Raw genomic sequence first — 12,043 nt, 5'->3', positions numbered from 1 at the left:
GAGCCTGCGCTCCGCAGCGGGGGAGGCCACAGCAGTGAGAGGCCCGCGTACCGCAAAAAAAAAAAAAAAAAAAAAAAAAAAAAAAAAAGAGTAAAGTAAAAAGGAAGAGGTTGTACTACCTTAAAAAGTACAAAGACAGAACAAAACACAGGGCTGATGGCTCACTACACACTTTAAGTTATCGCCACGTCTGCTGTCTCCCAAACCCCACTCACCCTGCCTCCAGGGCCCTAGAGCGCCTTCATGCCCCTGGCGTGCCCTCGCCTTGCTTGCTGCTACCCGCCTTCTGACCGGTCTCCTGAAGACTCATACCCACACGGCCAGCCCTCCTCCCTGTCCCTCACCACTTGTACACCAGACCCAGTTGCCTTTGTTGAGCAACTTTTCACACTTGATCAGTAAATACGGTTTGTACTTCCCAGTGTGGGGCAGAGACAAGGTCAAACTCCTTTTAATCATCACAGTATTCAATAGGGAAGAGTCGATTCATATTGATTAAGAGCACAGGTCATTTTAAGGCGTGGCCTGACCCTCTGCATCCCCACTTTCTTGAGCGCTTCACAATTTATGGTAAACAGAGAAAAAAAATCATGGCATTAGGGAGGGAGGAAGAGTGAAGTTGGAAGCCCCACCAGTACCTTATCAGTGAATTTCCACTCTGAGTGTAGCTCAGTTTAAGATCGGAGCCGAGAGCATCTCTGCAGTAAGAATAAAAGGCCCGGATGACCTCGAGAAACAAATTCCCAACAACTTGAGGCCCTGCAATTGAAAAGAAAATGTCCAGATAAATAAATTAATAATCAAAATGTTTTTTAAAAACTCCATTGTAAACCAGTGACAAACATATAAAGCGTATTGAGTAACTCTATCTAACACATAGATAATTTACATAGTCTTAAATGTATGGAAACTTTAGTTGTGACAATGACACCTTTAGCTGGAGGAATAACATCTGTGAAAACAGCCAACATTTTTGTAGAGCTTACTGTGTGCTGGCCACTGTTCTAAGCATTCTATAACTATTACCTTATTTAATCCTCACAATAGACACAGAACCAGGTAGGCTGTCCTGATTACAAGGGGACAAGAGGACTGAGGCCCAGACGCTGAATAACTCGCGCCAGGAGGATTCTCGAAGGAGTCAGGGAGTGGGCTAAATGTTTTAAGTGTGCAGAAACTGCCTGGCCAGAGGCCGTCACTCCACAGAAGCACCAACGGAGTAGGGCAACTTCCTATTCTGAATTCTTTTACTGATGAGCTAGAATGACACAAAAGAAATAACACCCACCCAGAAAAGCCTCAGATGGCACAGAAGAACTGGACCCTGCCAGAAAGGCAGGTGGAAGGCGGCTGGACATTTCTGTTCCACAAACATCAACCAGCAGGCCTGATGGGAGGGCGTGACTACCCACTCATGTATTCAGAGGAATGAACACAGGATGATTCAGAGAAAACAGAAGCTCTGTCAAACAAGGAATCAGCAAATAATGTAATCTCCTCTTACGCCTCCAAAGACGAAAGGTCTCTTTTTCACGATAAGCCCCAGGTGTATTTTATCTATAGTATAACACTGCCAAATGCTTTTTACTAGTGAAGGAAAGCTTGTGGTCAAGATTCAAGGAGAAGAAATGAGGAAGTGGCTAAAGCCTGGTAGCCAAAGCACAGATAAGACTGACCTATGACCCTCCTATGCCTTCTAGTCTACATGATCAATCCACTCCTTTGCCCTTCAAGTGTGTCTTTCCTTGGAAAACTAAATTATCAGATAGGACAAATTTGCTGGGATGGGGCAGAAGCCTGCCATTCACCCCCCTCCAGAAAATATGACCTGGAGCCCAAGCTAGCTCCATGCTTTACTTGGCTCACGTCAACACCTTGATGTAAAACACCCATTTCCAAGGGCGGAGCTTGGAGGCACAAAAGCTTCTTGCTTTGACTTTGCTCAGGAGCAGCCAGAGCTGCACCTGTCATGGTACCCAAGTTCATTGGTGTTACATGAGTAACATCTCGGGGATGGGCCGTCCGAGTGCCATCAAGGAAGCATCAGAGTCCTGACAAAGAGGGCTCAGGCTCTGGAGTCAAACAGACTTGAGTTTGAGTCCCATTTCCTGGGTGGCCCTTGGCAAATGACTTAGCCTTGCTCAACCTTAGTCTCTCCCTCTGTAGAATGTGTATAGTAAGAAAATCGACCCCAGCCAGGGTTGTTGGAGGTACAGAAGTATGCATGGAGATGCGTATTAACGATGCACAAAATAACTGCTCAAAACAATGTCACCGTTATTATTAACGACAGTGAAAACACACCGGGACCTCAGTCTCCCTTCCGTCTCCCTTGACCAGAAGCCCTTGTTTCCCTTTGTACACCTAGAGCCTAGCACCTTCCCTGCTGCACAGATGCCCCACGCCCGTCTCTGAATGCATAAACAAAGGGTCCCCATCCTGAGGCCAGAGGGAGGAGGAACTTAACGAACACCCTCAGCTCTCGTTCTCTGCAAACGGCGCCCGGACGGTGGGCGCGTCCTGAGCCCTCAGATGATGCCGCCAGGGATGAATCCCACGGAGAAGGGGGTTTCCTGCCCCGTTACCGTGTTCAAGGGATGAGGTGTTGAGATCTTACAGTGAATGGATACTGGGGCAGTTTCTTTTTTTTTTTTTAAAGGAAGGGAGAGAAGGTCACTTTCCTCAACGGGTGCCCAGAGGACCACGGTATATAAGGGGCAACCCTTTTGGAACCAGAGTCTAGTTCAAACCCCTTCATTTGACAGAGGAAAACAGTGAGGCCCGAACAGCAGAAGGGGGCTTGTCCAGGGTCACAAGGCAAAAAGACGGAGGAGCGTCCCCTCTTTGCTTGAGAACACAAGGCTCAGTTGAAGAAATGATTTGATTGAAGAAACGTTCTCACAAGGTCAGTACTGTACGTGCGCTGCAGGCACGCGCCCAGATGCGCACAACTGCTCAAAGTATTATAATTTCTTCACAAAAACGTTCAAGTAATTGTGCAAAACTTTTAAGCGGCACCCAGATAAGGAAAACTGAAGCACCCAGCATGACTAAACTACTTCAAGATTCTGAACTTCCAAAGATTAGACTGCATTCTAAATAACACGTTGATTGTATCTCACCGGAGTTTCAATGGTGCATGATGGTAAAGCTCATCTAACGTTACCTATTTCTGGCTTGTCAAGCAGGCTGATAAGGATGCGGAAAGGCTTCAGGTACGTGTGGTGGCGTTCCTCTGCGTCAGCATCAGGGAACTTCTGGTGCAGTATCTCAGCCAGACCCTATTTTTTTTTTAAAGCCACATATTAGGGTAGTATATAAAGTACAGCATGACTTTCTTGGTTGTTCTAGTTGTTAAATGCTCTGGGATAGAAGTAAAAGCAGTCATGCAGCACAAGGTGACTACAGTCGGCCCTCCATATCGTGGGTTCTGCAGATTGAAAATATTCCGGAAAAAAAAACTCCAGAAAGTTCCCAAAAGCAAAACTTGAATTTGTCGTGCGTTGGCAACTACTTATAGAGCGTTTACACTGTATCCTACAACTATTTACAAAGCGTTTACATCGTAAGTAATCTAGAGACGGGTTAAGGTATGAGAATGAGCACAGGTCATGTGTAAATACTAGGCCAGGTTATAAATATGAGGGACTTGAGCATCTGTTGATTTTGGTATCCATGGGGGTCGGGTGGGGTAGGGGGGTTCTGGAATCAATCTCCTGCAGATTCCGAGGACAACCATACAAGAGATTTTCCCAACCGTGTACTAAGGAACAGGCCCCCTGTCTACTTCTGAGGTCCCACAAGGAACTCCACCGAAGAACCATGGTCAGGAATGCCCTAATTGGGATCTACTTTCCAGAAATGCTCCTTTACCTCAACTAAAAGATCCTTGGAATATTTCTCAAAAAAATACAAGGACTGGTCTTCATAGGAATTTGAGATTTCCGATTCCGGCACAGTGGCATTTCCTTTAATATCTGAACCTGTAAAACAACAAGCACCGAGAGCTGTAAAGAAATCTATACATTTAAAGTACATCTTATTGTGCAAAGGTCTCATGCTCTGACATTTTAAAAAATAGAATTCCTCCAACAGAAAACCAAAATCAGATCCAGCAAAACCGAGACCTATTCTCTTCTGACAGTGTAGGCCAGGGATCAGACAGGCAGAATTCCATCTCAACGGGCATCAATTTAGTTTACCCCAAGAATTCATCCTGTCTTCGACAAGTATGACGACACGGGTCTAATGGAACGAGTATCATTTTTAAAAAGCAGTATTTATTTGTACGGCACTATGTAAAAATCAAGGTATTCTCAACTATATGCCCTCATTTTGAGCCTTGGTAAGTCTCTAAGGTCCTCAGGGCAAGGAACAGCATCTTTCTAAGCAGAGAGTCTGGACTCCTGGGGTCGTGGCTAAGCAAGTCGGAGCCGGTACTGAACTTGGGTCCAGGGTCCTGTCTACACACAGTGTGCCGAGCCCCACTGGAAGGCAGCCATGCTTTTAACAAAAATGCTCAAAGAGCCTCTAAGTATCCTTCTGGAAATCCTTCATAAGCTTCTGTGCTGTGACTTCTGGAAGTTCTACAACTAGGGGAAGAAAAGGTTAAGAGGACTTTCTGACATTGGTATGAGAAGATCTATGCGGGCTGAAAAAAAAAAAAGCTGAAAAGCAGAGGATTTTTAGGGCAGGAAAATACTCTGTGTGACACCATAACGGTAGACGCACATCATTATACCTTTGTCTAAACCCACAGGATGCACAGCACCAAGTGTGAACCCTTGTGTAAACGGCCGACTGTGGGTGACAATAAGGTATCGGTGTAGGTTCCTTGACTGTAATAAACGTGCCACTCCAGTGGGTGATGCCGGTGATAGGGCAGGCCGTGCTTGGCGGGGACGAGGGGGGAGGTGGGAACTCTCTGGACCTTCCTCTTAGTTTTGCTGTGACCTTAAAACTGCTCGAAAAAAATAAAGTCTTTCTAAAAAAAAAAAACTGCGGAGTTTTTTCACAATTGCTCTGTCAACCACCTTCTCTTAGGTACATGGACTTGGGGATTTTAGGCCCTGTGATTTCCTGGACTTGTCCCCCTGAAGCCTTCCATCCAACCAACAGTCAACGGCTCTTTTCCTACAGGTCTGCAGTCTGTTCACAAGAACACATGCTCACAGAAACATGAACCAGGCTTCTCACGCTCTTCCAAAGTCATCCAAATATCTCCCCAAACGTGTCAATGCCACAAACGTTCCCATCCAGACAAAACTTTCTTTTACATATATTCTACGTTTCTGGGTTTTCTCACACACAGTCTTACCCCATGAAACTCCTACCTGAATAAGGCTTAGCGACCATTATTTTGTAGTCTTTCAAGCTTCTTAAAATGGAATTCAGTTAACATTTAAAAAATCCCATCACTTCCGTTTTTTTATGTAACAGCTGCAAAATAACCAAAGCTGCGGGGTAGGCAGCGGAACTCAGCTGACCAGTGCCAATTCAGTCCCCGTGTTATCTTTCCACACTTTGTGATTCAGAAATGTATCAAGATTGCGACTTCATTCCAAAAATCAGCACTCAAAGGTTTCCCCTTAACTGACTTTTCAACTCCCACGTATTACTCAGTACCTAGTAACCACGCGTAAAGCCTTCTATTCAGAGACATATCTCTTCTCAGGAGGGTCTGGGTGGCGGCCGAGAGGATCCGCACCATGTCGGATCTGAGCAGGGGGGTGGCTCTCTCGTTGGAATCCTATGAGGAAGAAAGAGAAGACTATACTGCAAGGAGATGACATAGTAAATCACCGGCTTTCTGACATGTGACCCCTCCCTACCAGCCTACAACAGCTTTATCTTAAAGAGGCGGGCCTCAAGAGGGGTTGGTTTTTCACACGCCGCCCAGGGAAAGAGGCTATTCGATGTCCTCTACGGAAACACCGCCCTCACAGAAATGACCGAGGACCCTGAATGGCTGAAGGCGAACAGTGGTCACTGAGTGGCTGCCCTCCCCTCCAGACGAGACGGCTCGGACCTCTCTCGCGTACCCCACGGCCTCAGGAAAGACCAGGGACTCCCCTCGAAGAACACAAACGGCTTACCAGACAGGTATAAAATGGGAAGAAGAACAGGACAATCTCCAGATTATTTCTTTGCACCAGCACGTTTGAGTCCAACAGGGACGCACATAAGGACTTTAGCTGCAAAAGACAAAAAGCCACATGAGCATCTCATGCTCAAGACATCGGACATCACTCGCAGGCTACCCTTCAGAGCCATAAAAATGAAAATCACTTTTCCTGGGAATCTTGAAACCACCGTGCTCTATCGTGTGGAACGGAATAATAAGATATAAATATGGGAAGCTTCGTTCTAGCTCCAGACGCTAGGGGGGCTGTGTGACATCGGGAAGACCTTCAGCTGCAGCCCTCACTGTTCCATCTCAGAGGCGCAGGGGTTTGGACCAGATTGTCAGATTCTGACTTCAAATTCTATAATCCCAGAAACGAATACATTTAGGTTCCAATAGGAACTTTTCAGCTACACTAAAACTCCAAAGACAGTCAGTCAAATGGATTCCAAACCAATTAAGGAGACATTTTGGGTGTCTCTTCTGAGCATAGATAGATGTAATACAGCTGCATAACAGATAAGAGCCATAAGACAAGTGGTAACAAAAAGCTATGAGAACTGGGAAGAGGAGAGGGAGAGATCTTTCGATCTTTCAGCTGGGGAGAACAGTGAAGCTTTAGGGGTAAGCTGAGTTTTTCGTAATACAGGCAGGAGGTGCGCTGCGACGGGGGAGAAGAGGGACAGGCAGTGAGTGCAGGACGAGGGGCCGACTGGAGCAAAGACAGCGTCAAAGACGTGCCAGGCCAGGCGGCTCTGGGAATGTAATGGGCCTGAACTGGAGAGTGAGGCATCTGGTGAGCTGGGAGCAGACTGTTAGAATACTCCCGAGGATGGATTTTATCCGCAGGAAACAGGTATTTTGCAAGCACAGTACAGATCTGAGCAAAGCTATGTTTTAGCAAAGTGAATCTCTTAGCAACCAAAAAAGGACTGGATGGGGAGAAACCGGTTAGAAAATTACATGACGGTCCAGGAAAGAGACCTAAGAGGCTGAGGCAGGGCAGTGAAAACGGAGAAAGAAACAAAGTGGTACTGACAGGGCAGGGAAGAAGGGAACGTGACTATTGAGAGTCTCCTCTGCCCTAAGCAGAGGTCCTCAGAGAGCCCCGTGAGGAAGCTCTATTATTCCCACTTTTTTTTTTTTGTGGTATGCGGGCCTCCCTCTGTTGTGGTTCCTCCCGGACCGGGGCACGAACCCGCGTCTCCTGCATCGGCAGGCGGACTCTCAACCACTGCGCCACCAGGGAAGCCCCTGCATGAACTTTTATGCGTATGAGTTTGACAAATTTCTCCAAGGTGCTTCTGAAACTTGTCAAAAGCTATTCTGCTTAGCCTCACCCCTTTCTGAGCTTATCCATCAATGAAACGTGGCCTTGCTTTTTCATTTGGAAGCAGCCTCGTATAACAGGAGGGAGGAGGACTTCAGAATGCGACATATGCGGAGTAGAACCCCATCTCTGCTGCCCACCGACTGCGACTCCAGGAAACTTTCTTACCTTCTGACCCTCACCTGGAAGTGAGCTAATTCCCAGGCACACACGGTATTTCGTCAGGCAGAGACCACCACAGAAATGTAAACATCAACCCGCCCTGCTTCATGGGTCTCTGCACTTCTGTCCCCGTTTCTTTTTAAAAAAAAATTTTTATTGATTGATTTATTTTTGGCTGCGTTGGGTCTTCGTTGCTGCGTGCAGGCTTTTCTCCAGTTGTGGTGAGCGGGGGCTACTCTTCATTGTGGGGCACGGGCTTCTCGTTGCGGTGGCTTCTCTTGTTGCGGAGCACGGCTCTAGGCGCGCGGGCTTCAGTAGTTGTGGCACGCGGGCTCAGTAGTTGTGGCTCGCGGGCTCAGTAGTCGTGGCGCACGGGCTTAGCTGCTCCGCGGCATGTGGGATCTTCCCAGACCAGGGTTCGAACCCGTGTCCCCCGCATTGGCAGGCAGATTCTTAACCAGCGCGCCACCAGGGAGTTCCCACTGTCCCTGTTTCTTATACAGCAGTGAAATAAAATACAAACCGCATGGGCGGCCCACGTGGATGGGCACAGCCGCCAGCTCTGGATGAGACCCACCTGTCGTAGATCTCCGAGCCCTCCTCCAGGCCGGGCAGCAGGCCGATGATGAAGGCCTGGAGGCTCGGCAGGAGCAGCTTCTGCAGCGGGAGAAAGTACTTCTCGTACAGGCCAAGCAGCACGGGCTTCACCGACATGGCTGCATGTGCCAGAAGAGGGAACAACCCACAGCTTTGGGACAGAAAAAGGGAGAGGAGGGAAAATGAGACACCTGCTCAGAAGCTCCAAGTGACTGGCCAGCCCAAGGGGGTTTTCAAAGGCAGCCAGCCAGCCAGCCAGCCATCTACACCGGTGATGGAGATGCTCGCTTGTCAGGAGACGGTCACGATGAACTGCTGGCCCAGAGCAGGTGATAAGCAGTATGCACGTTACACTCCGACTTAGAGAAAAGTCAGGGAGGACATACTCCAGAAGGTGAGCCCTGGTTACCTCTGTGATGGCTTTATGGTGAACTGACACACCCCTCTGTATTTTTTTGTTTATCATTTTCTCATCTCGTGAACTGAAATATGGATTACTTGGGTAGTAAAAAAGTAAAACGGTGGGGATGCTATCATACCTGTATAGGAACAAATCCTTGGCCAGCCATTTGGTCCCCACAATTTTAAAGATAATTTCATAGGTTTCCAGGGCTTTTAAGTGCACACCGCTGGGCAAAGCAGGATGCAGGCACTGAGCTAATCTCTTGCTGATAATGAGCCGTCTTGGCAGCAAGGGATACCTCAGGTTACTCTGGAGAGCCTGGAAAACAAGAGGAAAAGCACGTAAGGAAGAAAGCAGTGACGCTGACTGTGGAGAGGACACCTGCCGAGGCCATTTTTTTTTTTTGTGGTATGCGGGCCTCCCTCTGTTGTGGCCTCTCCCGTCGCGGAGCACAGGCTCCGGACGCGCAGGCTCAGCGGCCATGGCTCACGGGCCCAGCCGCTCCGCGGCATGTGGGATCCTCCCAGACCGGGGCGCGAACCCGGTTCCCCTGCATCGGCAGGCGGACGCGCAACCACTGCGCCACCAGGGAAGCCCTATTCTTCCCACTTTGCAAAGAGGAATGGACTCAGAGGGGTAAGTAATCGGTGCAACTTTGTTAACGACGGATTCCGTTTTGAACATTTTAACTTCATAGCCTTGGGTCCACCACTAGGTGGCGACAGACTGCAGGCCATTAAACAAATGGTAAGTTTGGGGAAAAGAGAGAAAGATCTGGGAAGTTCCCATTCTTCAAGGTCATGAGAAGGCAGGTCGCTGCCAGGGAAGAGGGGCCTGGGCACGGACAACCTAGGAGTGAGAGCAGCCAGAGGAGAGGAGGGCGGCAGGGTTGACGGCAGGAGCTGGAGGGAGCCTACTGTGCGGGCAGCGGGCGGTGTGACAGGGGCAGGGGAAGAAAACGAGGCTGTGGCTCAACGGCAGACCCCAGCCAGGCTCCGCGGAGCGCCGGCGACGGCCACCCGTAACGCCTCCCGGAGGGCCCTCCTCGCGTGAATACACAAACGTGACGCCGGTGTTAGAAGCCGACGCCGCCATCGCGGCTTACGCAGTGATGCCGCCTCCTCGCCGGCCCAACCTCAGAGCGCCTCTGCTTTCCGCTGCCCCGCCCCTCCCCCTCCCCACCCTCCCCCACCCCGTGCCGGGGCACCAGCCCGCCACGCCGCCGGGAGCACGGCACCCACCGTGAGCTGGTAGTCGGTCCCCAGCATGTACTTCTGCTCCCTGCCGGGCGAGCCCCGGCTGATGTGGCCCACCACAAAGAGCGAGGCGGGCAGGCGGATGGACGGGCTCGCCAGGACGCTCCCCCAGAGGGCGGCGTAGAAGACCTCCCTGCCGACCACCAGGGACAGCCTCAGGAGCAGCGCGTCCGTCCTGTGGGCGGGAGATCACAGAATTAGGGCGCATCCCGCGGGCTCTCAGAACCCGCGCTGCCCACTCTCCCTGGCCGGGAAGCACCATCTTCCTCCTCATTTTGAGATGCTGCCATCTCTCGCCCTTCTGTGTCTGTCCACCTGCTGGCTGTCACTGAAACTGAATTTGCTAAAACAAACATGTCACCGAGCGGTGCGGCTTCTTGGCCAAGAGGCAGCATCTGACGCTTGTGTCACCCTGTGGCAGAGATCCGTCTCCGCCCCGGGCCTTGCTGTGGATGCCATGGTGCTTACATGGTGTTTACAGGCTGCAATGCCCAAAGTGGATGAGCAGATCAGCCACTCTGTAAAAAAGTAGGAGGAGTCATTTAAAAAAAAAAAAGGCTAATGTGACTGATTGAAGACCTAAGTAATGATAAAGACACCCCCGACCTGAGCACAGCCAAAAATGGGCCCAGTGACACCGGATTTTAGAAACACTGGGGACAAGGTTCCCCTGGGCCTCCTGCCGCACGGCACATTCCAGAAGGTCTGGAGCCGAGTTCCCATCACTCTGCCACAGCACCTCCATACACCGGCTCCCACTCCAGGAAGCCCTCCTGTGGACGACCAGCATTTATTCGTCTCTTTATCTTTATCCAGGTCTCCCACGACACGACGTCAGCGACTTCACGGCCGTCCTCTAAGAGAAGCTGCATCATCAGTGGGCGCGGGCTTGCTTTTCCACTGACACTGACCGAGGCCTGGCCCTTCTCCGCTCGGGGCGCACCTGCAGCTGACGGGGCACCTTCCCGCCGACTGCGAACACAAAGCTTGCAGGCCCGGTGATAGCATCCGTCAATACAACAGCGGAGGCAAACTCCCGCAAAGGGATTTCACCTGCACAGAAGTGAAACCTCTGTGCGTTTCAGCTCTCAGCTATGGTAGGGAAAAGGGATGCAAATGTTGTGAAAATACCTGAGAGTCTTTGAGCAAAAACTCAGCACAGGAGAACAGCTGATGCTGAGGCCACACGGCCACGGTCACCACTAAGTCTGCTCTGCTGGCTGACGCCCCCCAGTGCCCAGATGAGCGTCTGACACACAGGTGGCACGTGAAAAAACTGTCAGATGAATGCTACTCTTTCCCTTTTACTATAAGCCAAACTGTCTTCAGCTTTTTAAATAACCACTTCCGTGGATATTAAAACATTTCATACAAAAAATGCCTACTACCTTTTGATATTAAAAATAAATTTTGTTCTCCTTAAGCCTTCTTTTTGACTCATAAAATATTTGTAGCAAAAGATACAGAGAAAAAAACAAAGTGAAGAAGCACAAGTAACACCCAAGCGTTTAGGAGAAGGACACAGAATGGTTTAGTGGCTAAAGGGACCGACGGGTCTTCTGTCAAGGCTGAGCAAACAAACAGAGCTTATCTTTGCCCAGCTCTGAAAACAACCAAACAAAGGCCCTAGTTGGGGGCAGAGCACCGTTCAGCAGCTGCCGTTACAGTAAGTCGGGCAGGTGGGTCACTGTGTCCTCTGGACAGACAGCACGGTCCTGAGCTAGGAAGAGATTCCCACGGCAACAGATTAATTTAGGAAGCCCCCGGAGTGCTCCTCTCTCCAGGATCCCAGAAGACCACCGCTTAGCTAAAACCCAACGCAAACACTACAATGCACACACTGCTATCACATCCCCTTCGCTTAGGACAGCATATCCCCAAAGTACGTTCCACGGAACACTGGCCACTTGGGCTGTTCCACAGTAGAGAGGTTCCACTGTCCGAGAGCCTGGGGAATGCCACTTATGCTATCCTTTCTTCAATATTTACAGAACACTGGCTAGTTTTCTTTATTAAAGAAACACAGCTTTATACATAAATAAAAAAATTCCCATTTTATTCTAAAAATTAATGGATATTAAAAATTGAAATTGGGCTTCCCTGGTGGCGCAGTGGTTGAGAGTCCGCCTGCCGATGCAGGGAACGTGGGTTCGTGCCCCGGTCCAGGAGGA

At 49.6% G+C, this 12,043-nt stretch overlaps 1 protein-coding gene across 1 annotated transcript in view; it reads right to left on the bottom strand.

Moving 5' to 3' along the window:
- DOP1B (DOP1 leucine zipper like protein B) overlaps window positions 1–12,043 on the bottom strand; it is a 79,375-nt gene that overhangs the window by 63,745 nt on the left and 3,587 nt on the right. Inside the window, exons 3-8 of the mRNA XM_024120300.3 lie at window positions 9,858–10,047; window positions 6,096–6,194; window positions 5,626–5,749; window positions 3,874–3,983; window positions 3,167–3,281; window positions 639–759 (exon numbers count right to left, since the gene is read on the bottom strand). Of these exons, the coding sequence (XP_023976068.1) occupies window positions 639–759; window positions 3,167–3,281; window positions 3,874–3,983; window positions 5,626–5,749; window positions 6,096–6,194; window positions 9,858–10,047 (759 nt within the window). The remainder of the gene's footprint in view (window positions 1–638; window positions 760–3,166; window positions 3,282–3,873; window positions 3,984–5,625; window positions 5,750–6,095; window positions 6,195–9,857; window positions 10,048–12,043) is intronic.

The sequence above is a fragment of the Physeter macrocephalus genome, chromosome 8, assembly GCF_002837175.3.
Source record: "Physeter macrocephalus isolate SW-GA chromosome 8, ASM283717v5, whole genome shotgun sequence".
NCBI classification, from domain to species: Eukaryota; Metazoa; Chordata; class Mammalia; order Artiodactyla; family Physeteridae; genus Physeter; species Physeter macrocephalus.
The sequence above is the reverse complement of the archived record's forward strand: the minus strand, read 5'-3'. Positions and strand labels throughout refer to the sequence as shown.